Genomic DNA, 20218 nt, shown 5'->3' with positions numbered 1-20218 from the left:
GAGCGCAGGCTCATCTGGTTTGAGCAAAGATTACCAGCTTGGGCACAAAGTCGCTGGCTTAAGCAAGGGGTTACTCGGTCTGCTGTAGCCCCATGGTCAAGACACATCTTAGAAAGCAATTGAACAACTAAGGTGTCATAACGAAAAACTGATGATTGATGCTTCTCATCTCTCTCTGTTCCTGTCTGTCCCTCTCTCTGACTCTGTCTCTGTAAAAAAAAAAAAAAAAAAAAAGTTGGTATTTCCATAATGAAATGGTATAATAGAGTAACTATATTTTTTATATCTGGGCACATGCTGCGAACCAGTGCAGCTAGTAATTCCAGGTCCCGAGTGGGAACGGTGTGAAATTAAGAAAATACGAGGTCGGGAGGACCCTGTAATTGCTGCTGGCAAGAACAAAGCATGCCCAAAAATCGCATCTTGCTTTATTTATAGGGCAAAGTGAGGCCATTAGCAAATCTTAACTTTGCACCAAACAAAGGATAGAAAAAACTTGCCTCCAGTCTTTCCAGGGAACATGGAGGGGTAATGTAAACAATCCAGCACCACAGCTTAACAGCCTTTTGCAATCTAATCAGGCAAGTGAGGTGGGGGTTGGGCAGACTGTCAGTTTACAGCCAATTCCCCATATCTCTGTCCCCCTAAATCTAAACTCCAAAATCCTCTTGGTGTTTTTATTTATTTATTTATTTATTTATTTTTAAGACTTTATTTATTCATTTTAGAGAGGAGAGACAGAGAAAGAAGGGAGAGGAGCAGGAAGTATCAACTCCCATATGTGCCTTGACCGTGCAAGCCCAGGGCTTCGAACCAGCGACCTCAGTGTTCCAGGTCAACGTTTTATCCACTGCAGCACCACAGGTCAGGCCCTGTTTTGGTCCCCAACAGGCACATATTTCTCTGGAATACCATTGGTCACACCTTTCAGAACCGTTGGCTTAGTGGATGAAGCATCAGCCTAGTGTGCAGACATCCCAGATTTGAACCCTGGGCAGGGCATATATGAGAGGTAACCATCTGCTTCTCTCCCCCTCCCTGTTCTATCCCTCTTCTCCCACAGCCCATGGTTCGACTGGTTTGAGCATTGGCCCTAGGCACTGATGACAGCTCAGTTGATTCAAGTATCAGCCTGACAGGGTTGCCCAGTGGATCTTGAAAAGGGCTCATGCAGGAGTTTGTCTATCCTTTCTCCTCTCACTTAAAAAAAAAGTAACTTTTTTTTTTTTTTGTACCTGTTGTACAAAGCTGCAATCTCTTCCACTGTCTCTCATCCCTTGCCAGGTTCTCTTTGAGAGTCCCAGGTCCAAGAGGCACCAGCCAGATGTTTGTTCAGTTTTTGTTGCCTACGCAACTATGCTAAAAGTCTGTAGTATAGTAAGTCCCCAAACGACACATATCTGACACATGTACCACTCATACTTGCAAATAGATCACCATAAGGACTATTGGTAACAAACTGCAGTTGGACATAAGTGAAAATGACATCATAGAGTTACTTAACTCTCATGGAAAAGAACTAACCACTGAGGACCTTATAGAACTTGAGCTGCAGATATCATTTAGGGAAGAAAAAAGGGACCTGGAATCTCCAGAATCGAAAGTTTTCTACAAAAGAGTTAGCTGATGCTTTTCATCTCATTGAAGCAGTAATGGCAAAGTTAGAGGAGCAAGATTTTGATATAGAGAGGTTCACCAAAGTTGACCAGTTATGGAAGAACTGAGATGCTACAGGTCCATTTGTGAAGAAAAGAAAAGCTCTGTGCAAACCTCCCTGGATGCCTACTTCAAGAAACTGGCTCAAGTAGCAGAATCAAATCCTGACTCTCCTAACACCAGTTCCATCCTCTCCAACAAGTCCATCATCTTCTGCATCATCCAAGATTGTTTAAGGTTGTATTTGAAAATGTTAAGTATTTATATGCACAGAAAGGTACAAATAAAGACTATGTTAAGATGAGCATCTGTGTAAATTGCATTTAATAGGTAAACGTATCTGTTCCAACTCCCATACAAATTCAACTTGAGAACAAACCCACAGAACCTATCTCTAACCTGGGGGCTGTCCGCAGTACATCTTCTTACACTTGAGTACACCTCCTTACACTTTAGTACCTGTTGCATTTCTTACTAGATACTGCTCTTTGCTCAACGAGTACAAGCATGTTAAGGATTCCTTGGCGCATAAACACAATAGCAAACCGTAAAACGGTGCCTCCCGGGGTTCGCGACTTGGTGGGCCACAGCAGCGCCCCCTCAGGCCATCAGATGAGGTGAGGGCGGGCGGGGACGCCTTCACTGCACCACCCGAGATCACAAATGGAAATGCTAAGTCGTCCATTCATATCACATAGCAAGTTGGTAAAATGGAAATCTTACTCCAAATTTAAAAAAAAAAAAAAAGTTTTTATTGTTCTTTTGGAAACCCTTGACCTGTTAGCGCGAAGGAATGTGTTAGTCGGTTTACTGAACGATCCTGTCCTGTGCGTAAACCACGGAAGTCACTTCCAGCCTGGAGACACCACGTGAAACGGTTCTTGCTGGGGCTAGCACCGCCGGGAAGCCTCCCTGAGGCCTGGTGGCTAGCAGGTCGGCTGGACTCAACGGCACTCAGAGCGAATCTCGGCTGCGGTGGAGACGACGACCGGGGCGAGAGAGGGAACGTGAGCCGAAGGCCTGCCTGGGGAGAAAACCAGGCAAGCAGAGGGCTGTACCCGACGCGAGGAAGGGCAGGGCGGGGCAGCCAGGCACTCAGGCCGCGCCCGGAGCCCACGCCTGCACCCGCGCTGCAAGTCACCGCGCGACCCGCGCTTGCTCACGCGCTCCCAAGGGCCGAGAGGTCCGACGTGCACCGCGCCCGCCGTCCGACAGCGACCCCGCGCTCGGCCTACGCCGTCGTTTGCGGCGCCAGCCTGCAAGGTTCTTCTAGGTCCCTGCTGCGCGGCGCTATATGTTCCAACTCCCTGGAATCCGCCCCACTTCTGCAAAAACGTATACTAAAGTAAACTCCAGCCAATAAGGCGCGCCGGCAGTGGTCACGTGACGGCAGAGGCGCCGCTCTGTCGGCGCCTCGATCTCTATGGTGTTCCGGCTGACTCCAGGCGCAAGTCAGCTAGAGCACTCCGACCTTCATCCTCCATTACCTCACTGCCTCCGGTGGCTGCTGGGATATCGGAGGACTCATTCCCGGCACGACGGAGTCCTCCACCTCCCGGGAAATACTTCCAGTCTTCACTGCCGCCACCCGCCTGCTGCCTTCGCCCCGCCCCTCCCGCGCCGTGCGTTCGGCCGGCTCGCGGGCCCACTTTTTTCGGGAGCCCCCACGGAGGCACATGGCTCCATGAAGCAGGAGGAGACAGAGCGCGAGAGGTCCCGTCCGCCCCGGCCGCGCCTGGACCAGGAGAGAAGGTGGGGAACTCGGGCTACGCCTGCCCGCCGGGCCCGCCGGGCCCGCCGGGCCTCCTCACCCGGGGAGCCTAGCTGCCGGGCGCGGAGGTCGAGGCGAGGGTCCGAGACAGAGCGGCGGGGCCCGGGCGTCGGCGGAAGGTGGCGACGGGCGGGCGAGGACTGTGGGCCGCGTGTCCTGCCAGCGGCGGTGGTCAGCGGCATTGCGGGGAGGGGCGGGCAGATGGACGCCCCCATCCCGGACAGCGGGGCCTGCGGGCGAGGCTCCTGCCGTATTCCGCACGCCCTCGGGGACACAGTAGCGGGGCTTGGCAAAGTTTGGGGGTCCCTGGCGCTCCGCGGCGCCGCCCCTCACCCCCGCTCCGCCCGCCCGGCGTCCAGATTCCAGTCCCGCGGCCCGGCTCTCCTACCCGTCGCCGGGCGGCCTCCCCAACTCCGTCCGCTCCCCTACTCTCCTCCCCACCCCCTTTCCTTACCTTTCACCTTTGCTCTTGGCCTGCTCTGCCACTGCCCGCCCGGCCTTGCCTGTCCCCCTGTCTTCTCTTCCTTTTGCTTTTTCACACGCACTCTTTTCTCTTTTTCCTTCTCTCCCTCATTTCTTTGCCAGCCCTACCCTCAAGTCTCTCCTTCCCTCCATCTTTCACTGTTTGTCTTTTATGCTTCTCTCCGCCCCAGGCTCTGGGGTTTGCCCTTCAGTCCCTGCCCTTCTCTGTTCTGCGTCCTGATCTGAACTCACTTTGCCACACTCCCCTCTATCTATCCTTTTTATCTATCCTTTTTCACTGCTCTCCTCTTGGATAGAATGGGTGGGGCCTGGACTCCCCTGTTTACACCTTTGGGATTAGTTCTATTCTCTACTATTAGGGGCTGGGGACTGTTGGTGAAGAGATTTATGCAAGACTAAGAGTAAGGATGGATGACCCTTAGCAACAGTTATCTTCTCCATCTGGGGGTGACAAGATGGCATGTCCTCAGGACCCAGCTAGGCATACTGTCCAGTGATTCTGCAGCACCATCGTTGCGTTGGAATTTGGGATACCTTTGTATTCTGAAACCAGTGGAGAGCCTTGAAATGGTATATCTTGGTCAGAAAGCAAGTTTTAATCTAAATTAGCAGTGGATGAAAGTTTTAATATGTCTCCTTTTCAGGTTCAGTAACACCTTTAATCCTCTGTCCCCACTGCTTGGTGATGATGCCAAAGATGAGGTGATTCAGTCTGTGGGATGGCCATTGCCGCCTTATATTTAGATTTTTACTTTTTTTTTACGTTATCATTTTTAGAGAGGAGAGAGAGAAAGGGAGGAGCAGGAAGCATCAACTCCCATGAGTTCCTTGACCAGGCAAGCCCAGGGTTTTGAACCAGCGACCTCAGTGTTCCAGGTCAACACTTTATCCACTGCGCCACCACAGGTCAGGCTCGATTTTGAAATGTTCTGAAATAAGGAGAGCCTGGTCCTTAGCTATTTGTTGGTTTTTGAAATTGCTCTGTTGAGTGTAGTTTTTCAAAAACCATCTCTTACCTTTGCACTACATTGACTTTATTCATTCACTGTACCTGCATTTTCATCTTAGGTACAGGAAAGAGGAATGGAATCGGAAGGAAGAAAGTTCATTTCAGAGAGAAAATAGCTCCCTGCCTCTGTTATAGGCTATTTCCTTGTCACTGCAAACTTTCGACCTTCAGTGAGTATTGCCTTGTATATTTAGACTAGTTTCACCGTATTTTTGTTTTAGGCTTGTTGTTAGGACTTAGGATATAGGTTTTACTTTGTTCACTTGTATTTTTCTGCTTCCATACGGGGCTTCTAATGTTGACTAAGTTCCTTCTACTTGCTCTCTTTTAAAATAATTTAAATATGTAAAGACAAGTTTGTTGGCCATAATCCCAATAGAGTGTCCTACATGGTGCTGTATCATTGTACTCAGCCTCTATGTCTTTGGTAGATAAGTCTGGCTCCACTCCTTTTCCAACTTATTTATTTATTTATTTATTTTTAGGACAATCAAAATGCAGAAAACTCATAGGTTAATGCAGTTTCTAGCAAGGTCAATTTTTGGTTCTCTTCCATACAGCTATAATCCAGAGACTTTTGGAACATTTTGTCTTAAATCTATGTGATACTATTATTTTGAATACAATTAAAATTCAATGTGTAGACAAAATTCAGGTAAATTTTTATTACTGTTGTGTCCCCTTGAGTTTATTTATTTATTTAATCTTTTTTTTTTTTAATTTTATTTTTATTTTTATTCATTTTTTTTTTAGAGAGGAGAGAGAGAGACAGAGAGACAGAGAGAGACAGAGAGGAGAGAGAGACAGGGGGGAGAGCTGGAAGCATCAACTCCCATATGTGCCTTGACCAGGCAAGCCCAGGGTTTCGAACCGGCGACCTCAGCATTTCCAGGTCGAAGTTTTATCCACTGCGCCACCACAGGTCAGGCCCCCTTGAGTTTATTAATAACGGTATGGTAACTTGTAAGAGTTTTGCAGAGACTTCACATCTTCTTGGAGCCTCACAAACCCTCTGTGTTGGAGGCCGGGAACAAATATTTTCTTTGAAAAAAATGAAAGAACTGAGGTTCAGGTCACATAGTAAAAGGAGGGGATCTAAAAACAAAACAACTTTTGACTTATATTCATGTTTTTCTGTAAGCTAAGCTGATAAGAAAATGTATAGTTCAGTGCTGTTTTCTAGATTATAACTTTTAAAGAACTATAAAGCCAGAGCTGTATTTTACAGGGGAAATTTTCACACAGCAAGTATTTTGTATAATTTGTGTATGATAGGGTTTCAAAACTATAGAAATTATTATTTGAAATGATTACCAGAATGTTTGTGGATTTTCATCTGACTATTTTTTGGAATAGTTCCGTAAGTAGGCCAGGATGGTAGCACAGGTGCCATCTCACTACTTGTATGATGCCGTTTTTAAATTGAATGTTCGCTTAACTTTTTTCTGTCACAAAGGAAATATTCCCTTCTTATAAAGCCTGATTTGAACAGACAACTGGACCCTAATAGAAGAAAAAATACTGAGACCTCATTTTTCTTTGCCTCTTTCTTACCATACAGATCTTTTTTCCTTGTTACAAGGTCATGCCCCCTAATAAACTGTTTTGAGGCTTGCCTTCAAAATGTGAAACTAGATTTTTTTTTTTTTTTTTTGTATTTTTCTGAAGCTGGAAACGGGGAGGCATTCAGACAGACTCCCGCATGCGCCTGACCGGGATCTACCTGGCACGCACACCAGGGAGCGATGCTGTGCCCATCCGGGGCGTTGCTCTGTCGCGACCAGAGCCACTCTAGCGCCTGGGGCAGAGGCCAAGGAGCCATCCCCAGCACCCGGGCCATCTTTGCTCCAATGGAGCCTCTGCTGCAGGAGGGGAATAGAGAGACAAAGAGGAAGGAAAGGGGGAGGGGTGGAGAAGCAGATGGGCGCTTCTCCTGTGTGCCCTGGCTGGGAATCGAACCCGGGACTTCCGCACACCAGGCCGATGCTCTACCACTAAGCCAACCAGCCAGGGCCGAAACTAGATTTTTTTTTTAAACTCTAGGATTTTCTAGCGATTTTAATCTGGTTACTGTTTTGAAATCTAACTGCTTTGATGCAGTAGTTCTGTATCAAGAACTCAATTATATCGAGACTTCTATGATAATAAGAGTATTTAGTAAGTTTAGTTTCTTTTTAGTATTAGCTTAAAAGAGAACGCAGGTAGAACAGAGTATATACAGCTCTCAGACAGCCCAATGTCCTTTCTTTATGTTTTTCTGGCATTCATAATGAAAAGAACAGTATTATTAGAAGTCATTGGTCTCCAAAGAGGAAAAGAATTAAGGTTATTGGAGTAATAATCACATGTTAATAATATGATCTTTTATACTACAAGGTGGTTCTTCATATAATTTTATTATGAAGGCACTTATTTTTGTAAACGTGGTAAGAACTGAGAGCTATGTTCTTTTTTTTTTTTTTTTTTTGTATTTTTCTGAAGCTGGAAACAGGGAAAGACAGTCAGACAGACTCCCGCATGCGCCCGACGGGGATCCACCCAGCACGCCCACCAGGGATGAAGCTCTGCCCACCAGGGGGCGATGCTCTGCCCCTCCGGGGCGTTGCTCTGTCACGACCAGAGCCACTCTAATGCCTGGGGCAGAGGCCAAGGAGCCATCCCCAGCACCCAGGCCATCTTTGCTCCAATGGAGCCTCTGCTGCGGGAGGGGGAGAGAGACAGAGAGGAAGGAGAGGGGGAGGGGTGGAGAAGCGGATGGGCGCTTCTCCTGTGTGTCCTGGCCGGGAATCGAACCTGGGACTTCTGCTCGCCAGGCCGACGCTCTACCACTGAGCCAACCGGCCAGGGCCAGAGAGCTATGTAACCAACCTTACTTTTATTAATAGAGGTAGTGGTAATATTGCTTATAGCAGATACCTTAATAAATTGTTATATGCCAGCAAGGGAGGGAGGTCCTCTGCCCCGCCAGCCACTTGAGTCAGGGTATTCTCATGGCCTCCCCTCAATGCTGGTCTTTATACCTTGTTTGTAAACAGCAGCTTATAAGACATTATTTGTTTTAACTCCTGAAACCATAACTTGCCCTGCAGGCAAGTAAAACTGCCCCATTATTCAAAAAGAAAGAAAAAAAATTCTTCTTAAGTGCAGTTTAGAAACCAGGAGTGGCCTGTCAGAGGAAAGCCTTGAGCATTTTAAAATTAAATATCACCTGAGGCCAAGTCCCAGGTTGTCCAGTTAACTGGTCTGTTTTAGCAAAGAAGACAGCTACCAGCATAACTCAAACCAAGAAGTTAAAATTGGGGGTATTTGACCTAATTTTTTTTTAAAGATTTTATTTATTGCCTGACCAGGCAATGGCGCCGTGGATAGAGCGTTGGACTGGAACTCAGAGGACTGACTCAGGTTCAAAACCCTGAGGTTGTTAGCTTGAGCACGAGCTCACCAGCTTAAGCACAGGGTCGCTGGCTTGAGCATAGGATCACAGACGAGACCCCATGGTCGCTGGCTTGAGGCTAAGATTGGCAGCTTGAGCAAGGGGTCAGTTGCTCTGCTGTAGCCTCCCCCTCCCCCCTCCGTCAAGGCACATATGAGAAAGCAATCAGTGAACAACTAAGGTGCTGCAACAAAGTATTGATGCTTCTCATCTCTCTCCCTTCCTGTCTGTCCCTATCTGTCTCTCTCTAACTCTCTCTGTCTCTGTCAAAAGAAAAAAAGATTTATTTTAGAGAGGTAAGAGAGAGAGTTAGAGAGAGAGAGAAGGGGGGAGGAGCAGGAAGCATCAACTCCCATATGTGCCTTTAGCAGGAAAGCCAGGGTTTCAAACTGGCAACCTCAGAGTTCCAGGTTGACTCCCCATCCACCACGCCACCACAAGTCAGGCTGATTTTTTTTAATGATTTTATCTTTTGACTTTTAAAAGGCGAAAGATTTAGCCTGACCTGTGATGGCGCAGTGGATAAAGCATCGACCTGGAAATGCTGAGGTCGCCGGTTCGAAACCCTGGGCTTGCCTGGTCAAGGCACATATAGGAGTTGATGCTTCCAGCTCCTCCCCCTTTCTCTCTCTCTGTCTCTCCTCTCTCTCTCTCTCTCTCTCTTTCTCTCTCCTCTCTAAAATGAATAAATAAAAAATTAAAAAAAAAAAAGGGCGAAAGATTTATATGATCTGAAGAGAAACCAGAGCATTATCTTTTGACTTTTAGAATAGATAGAAAAGGGAGAGGAGGAGTAGGAAGCATCAATTTATAGTAGTTGCTTCCCATATGTGTCTTGACTGAGCAAGCCTAGAGTTTCAGACCGCTGACCTCAGCATTCCAGGTTGAATGCTTTATCCACTGTGCCACCACAGGTCAGGCTGACCTAATTTTTGAATGAATTGTCCATATTGGCTATCCATTTTGCCCTCTGAATTAAACCCATTCCTAGGTTTGGCCGAATAGAATTGACATTATTGATCCCGTAGATGGCTTATAATTTAACTTTGGTTTCTGACACACTCCTCAGTTTTAGAACATTATGATGAAACCAACTATCTAAAGATTAGCTTGTTCCATAAGCATTTTTTTTTATATTTTTTATTCAATGAGAGGTGGGGAGGCAGAGAGACAGACTCCCGCATGTGCCCTGAGCGGGGATCCACCTGGCAAGCCCACTACAGGCAATACTTCCCATCTGGGGTTGCTGCTCCATTGGTTCCCAACTGAGGCAAGGCTGTGGAGCCATCTTTAGTGCCCAGGGCCAACTTGCTTGAATATCATTCAAGCCATGGCTGTGTAAGGGGAAGAGAAAAAGAAGAGGAGCAGGAGTGGGGGGGTGGAGAAGCAGATGATCCCTTCTCCTGTATGCCCTGACCGGAATCAAACCCAGGACTTGCAAACGCCTTGCTAATGATCTACTGCTGAGACAACCTGCTAGAGCCCTAAGCATTTCTATAAAAGGCAAACTTAAATTACTAGTAATCTGTAGGTAAGATTGCTGGTGTGTAAACTATATGCAGGGCACTGTGTTAGGCGTTGTGAAGGATTAAATACAAATGCCATCCAGCCTCTGGGAGTAAAGGTAAGGAGCATTTCATTGCTGGCTGGGATTGAAGTGGCAGTAAAGCCCTGCTCAGCTTCCCTGCAGAAAGGTAGGAAGAGTCACCATCTGGCCTTTGTTGTGCACCCTAAGGAAGGGCAGAACACCTGAATGTTGCATGTCAGGTAGAAGTGTGGTGAATTTTCAACACTGAGAGCATTCTTTGACACTTACTAGATTTGAATGTCTAAAGCGAAGAGGTAAACAATAATTCTTTTCATTTCTCTAGCTTTTTGTGGAAGAACTACTTTGTCTCCATTTGGTAGAAATTCATTTTACCTAGCTTATTCTTGTTGATCTCAAGTTGGAAGAGGAAAATGAGGTCACTGCTACTGGCTTTTAAAATGGCCCTGAATTTAGCTTTAAAGTAACCACTTGAGACCTGTGGTGGCGCAGCGGATAAAAGTGTCGACCTGGAACGCTGAGGTCGTCAGTTCAAAACCCTGGGCTTGTCTGGTCAAGGCACATATGGGAGTTGATGCTTCCTGCTCCTCTCTCCCTTCTCTCTATCTCACACTCTAAAATGAATTTTTTAAAATCTAAAAAATAAAAATAAAAATTAACTACCTTAGACTTGAGAGGGTCTTGTGGATATATGTGTCTGTAAAGCAAGGGTTTTGACACCTGATTTCAGTTATTCCAGATGAACTGACTTCACAGTAATCATTTTTTTCCTACTATAATCAAAGTACCATTGTTGGTAGTTTTTATGAGGTTTTGAGGAAGAGGAGGAACAAAGTCCCACACTGCTTTAGAAGAGATGATGAGTATGTTGTCAGGGGTATTTTTGTCTTTAAAGCTGGTCAGACAGCAAGTTAGTCTGTTGTATTGCAATTATGTTATTCTGAGATATCTTGCAGTGTAATGTCAGAGGCCAGGCTGTTGGAGGAATGAGTCTCTCTGGTCTTTGTAGGGGGTCCTGGAAGCTGAGCCTGGGACTGCTTGATTGTGGTGAGGTGAGATGCCTACTTTGTTGGAGTAGGGTTAGAAGAGTCTCCAACCCAGAGAAAGGTTTGACGAAATTGGTTGATAGTGCTTAATGTTGTAAATAAAAAGTATTTAATACCAGCACCGTGTTTTACATCACATTTTTTGTTGTAGTTCACTTCATACTTGCTTTATGCTGACAGATAAGTAAAATATTGGCCCCCTTAGGAACATGCCTTCAAAATGATTCAATGGAGGAGGGGAGATGGAGTGAATACGTAGGCTATAGATGAAATATGATTAGCTATATGGTGAAAATTATTAAAGCTGGATATTGGATTTGTTATGCTGTCTTATGTTTTGAATTTTCTATAGGTGTAATTTAATAATTTTTTAAAATTTAATGAGAAGAGGGGAGGCAGAAACAGACTCCTACATGTACCCTGACCAGGATCCAAGCATTAAGCCCACTAGGGGGCGATGCTCTGCATATCTGGGCCCTTGTTTCATTGCAACTGGAGCCACCTTTTAGTTCCTGAGGCAGAGGCCATGGAGCCATCCTCAGCACTTGGGGCCAACTTGCTCCAATCAAGCCACGGTTGCAGGAGGGGAGAAGAGAGAGAGAGAAGTAAGAGGGAGAGGAGTGGAAAAGCAGATGGTTGCTTCTCCTGTGTGCCCTGACCGGGAATCAAACCCGAGACATCCACACAACCAGCTGACACTACCACTGAGCCAACTGGCCAGGGCCTAATTGAATAAATTTTTAAAGCAATGCCTTCTATTCTGTCTTTGATACAGAATGTCTCTAGTTATGCCTTTGGTCACTAATTGAAAATAGTGGTTGAATTGTTTGCTTAGTGGCCTCCCAAGAAATGCTTGAGCCTAAATATCCACAAGATTTGAGTTGGTCCTGCTGATTTAAAATTGTAGTGGGACAGTGTGGGGGAATTGTTAAATGTAATCAGTTGTGATCCTGGCCACAGCAAATCAGTGATTACAAGCAGCCTCCTGGTTATGAATGAGCAAGGCTCTGTAGATTTGTTCTTAAGTTGAATTTGTATGTAAGTTGGAACAGGTACATTTACCTATTAAGTGCTGTTTAGAAAAATGTTTGTCTTTTTTTTTTTTTTCTTTAGGTGAGAGGAGGGGAGATATGCTGACTCCTGCATGTGCCCCAACCAAGATCTGCCTGGCAACCCCATCTGGGGCTAGTGCTCAAGTACCAAGTTATTTTTAGCACCTGAGGCTGATGTGCTCCAACAGAGCAGTCCTCAGTGCCTGAGACCATGCTTGAACCAGTCCAGCCACTGGCTATGGGAGAGGCGGGGAGGGGGAAGAGGAAGAAGGAAGAAGGGAAGAAGGGAAGAGGGAGAAGCAGATCACTTCTCCTGTGTGCCCTGACTGGGAATAGAACCCAGGATATTCATATGCTGGAGGCTGATGCTTTGTCTACTGAGCGATGGCCAGGACCATTTTATTTTATATTTTATTTTATTTTGACAGAGAGAGGGACAGAAAGGAAGGGAAAGAGATGAGAAGCATTAATTCTTCATTGAGGCCTCATAGTTGTTCATTGATTGCTTTCTCATATGTGCCTTGACAGGTGGGGGGGGCTACAGCAGAGCAAGTGACCCCTTGCTCAAGCCAGCGACCTTGGGCTTTAAGTCAGAGACCTTTGGTCTCAAGCCAGTGACCCTGGGGTTATGTCTGTGATCTCACGCTCAAGCCGGTGACCTTGAGGTTTCAAACCTGGGTCCTTTGTGTGCCAGTCCGACGCTCTATCCACTGCGCCACTGCCTGGTCAGGCAGATGGTCACTTCTTATGTGTGCCCTGATTAGGGATCAAACCCAGGACGACTGCAAGCTGGGCTGACACTCTATCCACTGAGCCAACTAGCCAGAGCCGACAGATGTTTGTCTTAATATAGTATTTATTTTTACTTTTCTGTGCATATAAATACTTAAACATTTTCAAACCTACAGAACCTATCTTGTCCTATTCCCAAACTTTAGTTTTTCTGTGTTGGCAGGGTTTGGAAATCTTTATATTGCTTTATTGAGCGGTGTTTTGCTGGTCAGGTAGTTGATAACACCTGCTAAGTAACAGCTGAGCTGCCATCATCTCATAACATTTAGCTTTTCAGGTGTGCTTTGAAGTAATGAGAGAGGAAAGTTTTTTTTTAACTTTTGTGTTTCATCCCTTTGTTCTTTGAGTTTCAAGGCGTTCTAGAGGCAGAGCCCCAGGGCCTGTGGGCCTGTGAAAGCCCCAGTGCTCCAGAGACAGCTGTGCCACTTCACTCACTCACGTACTGACCCCTTCCCTGCAGTTACATACAAGGTAGGGGGTCTAGATGAGAGCTCAGAGAAGCAGTCACAGCAGTTATGTAAACACAAGGGACAGTGTCAAATGAACTTTTAATTGTCCAGATGATGGCTGAAGTGTTAGTTTTGAATCACCCCTCCTCCACTCCATTTTTGTTGGCAAGATTCTGCAAACTATTAGGCTAGTTGTTAGTATACCCTTGGATGTAATTTGTTTTTCATTGTGCCCGTAGGACAGGCACTGGATCCAATGGCTATTATTGGCAGGCCTCACACTTCTTTGTGGCTTCGTAAGAAACCCAGGCCTTGGAGTCTAACAGATAGATTGTTGTCCCAATTCTAACTCTGCCACTTAGTGGCATTCTTGCTTTGGGCAGGTTATCTGCTTTATGAAACCTGAGGTACCACCTCTGTAAAATGATGGTAACAGAGTCTGCCTTGCTGACTGCTTTTGAGGGTTTTGTGAAACACTGTTTTAGAGAGCACCTGTTCAGTGCAAGCACAGTACAGTGAAGGCCTGGCCCTCCAGGAGTTCCTTACTGGTAGGAGCAGCCAAACAAAACCCAGATGGTGAGAGCAGCTGAGTCAATGGACAGGCACTACCTGCCAGACATTATGTTAGTACTTTATGTGCATTAAACTCGTTCTAACAACCACATGAGGCAAGTCCTGTTATTATCATTGTGAGGAAACTGAGTCAGAGAGGTAATCCTGAAGGAATTAGAATTTGAACCCAGGTCAGTTGGCTCTGTAGTCAGTCAGCATTTTCAACCAAGATATTTGCTCTCTCTTAATAGTCAGAACGAGACAATGAAGTCTGTGCTCAGAAACATTATAGTTTTTGGAGGTTTTAATGGATCAAATGCATAAGGCTTTCTCAAAAAGAAGCCCGTTTCAAGCCAAGCATTGAAGTGTGCAAACTGTTATTCCTTGGCTGCAAACAACTTTCATCTCACTAAGAATTGCCCGAGGCCCTGGCCGGTTGGCTCAGCGGTAGAGCGTCGGCCCGGCGTGCAGGAGTCCTGGGTTCGATTCCCAGCCAGGGCACACAAGAGAGGCGCCCATTCACTTCTCCGCCCCTCCCCCTCTTCCTCTCTGTCTCTCTCTTCCCCTCCCGCAGCGAGGCTCCATTGGAGCAAGGATGGCCTGGGCGCTGGGAATGGCTCTCTGGCCTCTGCCCCAGGCGCTAGAATGGCTCTGGATGCAACAGAGCGACGCCCCAGAGGGGCTAAGCATCGCCCCCTGGTGGGCATGCCGGGTGGATCCCGGTCGGGCGCATGCAGGAGTCTTGTCTGACTGCCTCCCCGTTTCCAGCTTCGGAAAAATGAAAATTTAAAAAAAAAAAAAAAAAAAAGAATTGCCCGAGATGCCTTGGCTGGATAGCTTGGTTGGTTAGAGCGTCATCCAGAAGGACAGAGGTTGCTAGTTCAGTCCCCAATCAGGACACATACAGGAACAGATCGATGGTCCTCTCTTACTCTCTCTTTCTTCCCCTCCCTGCCTCTCCTCCCTACGTTCCCCTTCATGTCTCTGAAATCAATCAAATTTTTTTTAAGAGAGAGGAGGGGAGCCAACGAGGCGGTGGTACAGTGGATAGAGAGTTGGACTGGGATGCAGAGGACCCAGGTTTGAAACCTCGAGGTCACCGGCTTGAGCGTGAGCTTACCTGGCTTGAGCGCGGGGTTGCTGGCTTGAGTTTGGGATCATACACATGACCCCATGGTCGCTGGCTTGAGCGCGGGGTCACTTGCTCTAGCAACCCCCCCCCCCCCCCCCGTCAAGGCACATATGAGAAAATAACTACTAAGGAGCTGTGATGAAGAATTGATGTTTCTCATCTCTCTCCCTTCCTGACTGTCCCTCTCTCTGTCTCTCTCTCTCTCTTGCAAAAATAAAAAATAAGTGAGAGGAGGGGAGATAGACTCCTACATGTACCCTGACCGAGATCCACTCAGCATCCCACTTCTTGGCATGATGCTTTAATCAGTAGGAGCTTTCCTCAGCACCTGGGGCCAGTGCTTGAACCAGCTGAACCACTGGCTGTGAGAGGTAAAGTGAGAGAGAAAAGGGAGAGAGAGAGAAACAGATGATTACTTCTCACATGTGCCCTGACCGGGGATCAAACCTGGATGCCTGCACACTGAGCCAGTACTTTCCACTGAGCCAACCAGTCAGGGCCAATAAATAAAAATTTTAAAAATTTAAAATTTGGGCCCTGGCCAGTTTGCTCAGTGGTAGAGCGTCGACCTGGCATGTGGAAGTCCCAGGTTCCATTCCTGGTCAGGCCACAGAGAAAAAGTGACCATCTGCTTCTCCACCCTTCTCCTTAACAAAACGTGTTTTTTGTTAAGAATCAACATATATTAAGAATGTAAATATTTTGAAAATTTTGTATTCCATTCAACTTAGTGACAGGTTGTTTGTGTAGAAATGCTGGCATTGCAAATGGGTAGGGTAAACATCTAATTTGATTTGAAAGGTTATAGAATTTATAACCAAAACTGTTGTACAGCATTGTGTAAAAAGGTAGTTATGTGCTATGTGTTCAAATCATAGAGAAAATTTTAGATAAAATAATACATATATAATTGGGAGAGGGCTAAAATAAACATGCAATGACTTGAAAAACAGTATGCTTTTCTCACCTCAGCAGAATTTTATAAAGTTTGTTATATTCAGTATTGAAATAACTAGAATCTACTATATTTTACTGGTTTGTTGATTATTGACACAGCAGAAAGAGGATCTTGGTCATGTTATAGCTATACACTTTTACCTTAGGCTTTCTTTTTTCTTTTTTGTGGCAGAGACAGAGAGAGTCAGAGAGAGGGACAGATAGGGACAGACAGACAGGAAGGGAGAGAGATGAGAAACATCCAATTCTTCATTGCAGTTCCTTAGTTGTCCATTGATTCATTTCTTATATGTGCCTTGACCAGGGTGCTACAGCAGACTGAGTGACCCCTTGCTCAAGCCAGCAACCTTGGGCTCAAGCTGGTGAGCCTTGCTCAAACCTGCTTGGGCTCAAGCTGGCGACCTTGGGGTCTTGAACCCGGGTCCTCCACGTCCCAGTCCAATGCTCTATCCACTGCGCCACTGCCTGGTCAGGCACTACCTTAGGCTCTTTAAGAAAAAAAAATTCGGCCCTGGCCAGTTGGCTCAGTGGTAGAGCGTCGGCCTGGGTTCGATTCCCGGCCAGGGCACACAGGAGAGGCGCCCATCTACCTCTCCACCCCTCCCCCTCTCCTTCCTCTCTGTCTCTCTCTTCCCCTCCCGCAGCCAAGGCTCCATTGGAGCAAAAGATGGCCCGGGCGCTGGGGATGGCTCTGTGGCCTTTGCCCCAGGCGACAGAGCAACGCCAGATGGGCAGAGCATCGCCCCCTGGTGGGCGTGCCGGGTGGACATGCGGGAGTCTGTCTGACTGCCTCCCCATTTCCAGCTTCAGAAAAATACAAAAAGAAAAGAAAAAAAGAAAAGAAAAAAAATAATTCAGCCTGACCAGGCGATGGCGCAGTGGATAGAGTGTCGGACTGGGATGCAGAGGACCCAGGTTCGAGACCCTGAGGTCGCCAGCTTGAACGCGGGCTCATCTGGTTTGAGCAAAAGCCCACCAGCTTGAACCCAAGGTCGCTGGCTCCAGCACGGGGTTACTCGGTCTGCTGAAGGCCCGCAGCCAAGGCACATATGAGAAAGCAATCATTGAACAACTAAGGTGTCGCAACGAAAAACTGATGATTGATGCTTCTCATCTCTCTCCATTCTTGTCTGTCTGTCCCTGTCTATCCCTCTCTCTGACTCACTCTCTGTCTTTGTAAAAAAAAATAATAATAATTAATTAATTAATTAATTAATTAAAAAAGAATTCAGACCCTCGTTGGCTGGATGGCTTGGTTGGTTAAAGCATTGTCCTGAAGCTAAGAGGTTGTTGGTTCAATCCCTGGTCAGGGCACATACAGGAACAGATTGATATTCTTGTTTCTCTCTCACCTCCATTCCCCTCTAAAATCAATAAAATACAGTAAACATTAAAGAAAAAAAAGTTAGTGCCTCATCTGTGGTGATGCAGTGAATAAAATGTCAACCTCAAATTCTGAGGTCACTGGGCTTGCCTGGTCAAGGCACAGATGAGAAACAACTACAGTTTGATTCTTTCTGCTCCTCCTCCCCTCCCCCTTCCTCTCCCTCCCGTTTCCTTCTCCCTCTTTTCCCTCTCTTTCCTTCCCCCTCTCTCTCTTTCCTTCTCCCTCCCTCTCCTTTTCCCTTCCCTTCCCCTCCCCCTCCTTCTTCCTCCTTCCCCCTTACCCTTTCCCCTTCTCTCCCCTTCATTTTCTCCCCCTCCTTCTTTCCCTCTCTCCCTCTCCTTTTCTCCTCCTCTCCCCCTCCTTTCCCTCTCCCCCTCCTTTTCTCTTCCTCTTCCCCCTCCCTCCTTTGGCCCCCTTTCTCTAAAATCAATAAATCTTGTAACAACAAAAAAAAAGAAGATCCTCTCCTTCACATTATGTCAAACTGAGTGATTTGCATATGTCTGCTTTGCTAGGACAGGGCAGAAAGACTACCTCACAAAAGGACTGTGTAGCTTGGGTCATCTGTATGAGTAAAGGTTTCTACTAGGTTGTAGCTCTTCTTGAATGAGGTCTTAAAAGAATAGAGAGATGTGTAGAAATTGGAGTTCTGAGAACCAAAGAAACTGAGCAGGATTGGAGAACAGTAGCTGTGAGGGCAGAAAGATGGGAGCCTTGTGTTAGAAGGTGTATACCTGAGTGCTTTTCATTTCACTAAGGTCTGGGGCAGATGAGAAAGATCCTGAGAGGATGTGGTTAACAAGGGAAAGCATGATGTTCTTCTGGGGTCCTTTGAAAATGGAGTGGTTCAATTTGGAGCCTTTGAAATGGTAGAAAAAGCAACCTGATGAAGAGTCTGACGAGTCAAGTGCAATCTCCTAGTCGTCTTGAAATGTCCTCTATCATCCAGCTTCACAGTGGCTGCCTCCCCACCCTCCTGGGCAGGAGAGAGCCCTGTAGCCTGCCTCTGTCCATGTGATCGTAGCTTTATGGAAAATAAAGGCACTGTTCCCCTTTAGGGAAAGGTTGGGAGTTCCTGGCTTAGAACTCGGCCTCTTCTAGCCCTGCTGGTCTGTGACCCTTTGTGACCATGTGACCTGAGTGAGAAAGAGAATTGATGACTCTTGCCTCTCCATGGAGATTCTTTCTCTTTAGTTTTTGTTTTCTCCTTTTAGCTAATTTAAATTAATGCTTACCTAATCTCTTTTTGGTTAGGGTTCTGTAGCATTCCAGACCCTGAGCCCTGAATCAGGATGGGAAAAAGACGTTGTGTTCCTCCACTCGAGCCCAAGTTGGCAGCAGGCTGTTGTGGGGTCAAGAAGCCCAAGTTATCTGGAAGTGGAACGCACACTCACGGGAACCAGGCCACAACTGTCCCCGGTTCTAGTTCAGGACCTCTTCAAAACCACCAGCATGTGGATGGCAGCAGTGGTCGGGAGAATGTATCGGACTTAACTCTGGGACCTGGAAACTCTCCCATTACACGAATGAATCCCGCATCGGGAGCTCTGAGTCCTCTTCCCCGACCCAATGGAACTGCCAATACCACCAAAAATCTGGTGGTGACTGCAGAGATGTGCTGCTACTGCTTTGATGTCCTCTACTGTCACCTCTATGGCTTCCCACAGCCACGACTTCCTAGATTCACCAATGACCCCTAGTGAGTAAATCTCTCAGGGCAGGGGACAGTGAGAAGGCATGATGGCATCTTTCTAATACAGGAACAGGATGATGAGAAATGTCCAACAAGATCTAGGACGTCCCTGGATTCAGTGTTGGAAGGGGACTAGGTTATTTTGGAGGAGGTGTGGGCTTGTTGTTAAAGTGGTGTTCTGGAAATCAGTAGGATATTTTTTTTTTGCTCCTTTGTTTCTTATGGCCATGGGTAGATCATTTAATCCTTCAAGTGTAGAGGTCACAGTATCACACCATTGTGGACCCCAGTAGTGCTCAGTCCAGGTGCATTAAGGAGTGTCTGAGGGCCAGGCTGGAGACTAGAAGCTCATTTAGGGGGAGCTGTGATGCTCTCATGCTCACTTTGTTCATCAGCAATCCCGTGGTAATCCGTGGGGCCACTGGCACCCCACTAAGAATGGCAGCATCTGCTTTACTGTTTTAGTTCAAGACTGCTGTTGGTCCCCAGCCCTTACACGTGTCCTGTGTGAACAGGGAACATATATGGAGCATACAGTAAAGGCGCATAAGCCAGTGTTTCTCCTTTCTCAAAATTGGAAGCAGCTCTGGACTGCCTGGAAAGAGCTTTTGAGTTTTAATTTTTGGAGATGCTTTTGGAGCACTCTTTAACCTGAGGTCATTCACTTCTTAGCTGTCAATACTTAACTCTAGGACCTGGAAACTCCTATTACATGAATAAATCCCACATTGGGAGCTCTGAGCCCTCTTACCCAAACCAGTGAAACTAAGGTACTACGTAACCCCACTGGTCAGGGAATGGAGGGACATGAAGACAAAGTCCTTGATTTTGGGAGACTTGCTGAGTTGGCAAACCACAACCCAGTTAAATAGTGTGTGGCACACTGTGGGCAGAGTCAAGGGGAAGTCACTCCTGTGTGATAAGAGGAGAGGAGATATAGAGAAAAGGTCCTAGCTGTTCAGGGTAATATTGCCATAGGGCACCGTGGTCAGAAAAATCCGGCTGAGCAGGTGGAGGTGTTCAGCCTTGATCTGAGTGGGATCAGCTCTAGCCTATAAAGGAGAGGAACACAAGTTTGGAGAAGTAGGTGGTGGCTGAAGCGTTGCAGGGTATGGGCTGTCATATCTAGGGGCTAATGTTTCCATCCTATACACAGTAAAAAATTTGAGGGGTTTTGAGACAAACTGGCTGGTGCATGCTGCTGAAGTGTTTAGTGCAAGGGGAAGATGTGTAGGTGGAAGATGTGCTTTGTAACAATCA

General features: G+C 46.6%; 1 protein-coding gene across 5 annotated transcripts in view; it reads left to right on the top strand.

Annotated features, from left to right (window-relative positions):
* The first annotated feature begins 1993 nt into the window (after window positions 1–1993).
* AMMECR1L (AMMECR1 like) overlaps window positions 1994–20218 on the top strand; it is a 30170-nt gene continuing 11945 nt past the window's right edge. The window contains exons 1-4 of one of the 5 annotated variants that reach the window (XM_066345946.1): window positions 1994–3408; window positions 4979–5089; window positions 13136–13259; window positions 18520–18964. In XM_066345946.1, coding sequence (XP_066202043.1) covers window positions 18558–18964 — 407 coding nt within the window. In that variant the 5' untranslated portion in view covers window positions 1994–3408; window positions 4979–5089; window positions 13136–13259; window positions 18520–18557. Of the gene's footprint in view, window positions 3409–4978; window positions 5090–12057; window positions 12141–13135; window positions 13260–13309; window positions 13534–18519; window positions 18965–20218 lie in introns of those variants that run through there. The other 4 variants (XM_066345945.1, XM_066345944.1, XM_066345949.1 and 1 more) reach the window with 4 other exon arrangements.

Source organism: Saccopteryx leptura, chromosome 7, assembly GCF_036850995.1.
Source record: "Saccopteryx leptura isolate mSacLep1 chromosome 7, mSacLep1_pri_phased_curated, whole genome shotgun sequence".
NCBI classification, from domain to species: Eukaryota; Metazoa; Chordata; class Mammalia; order Chiroptera; family Emballonuridae; genus Saccopteryx; species Saccopteryx leptura.
This window is presented reverse-complemented; position numbering and strand designations above follow the sequence as displayed.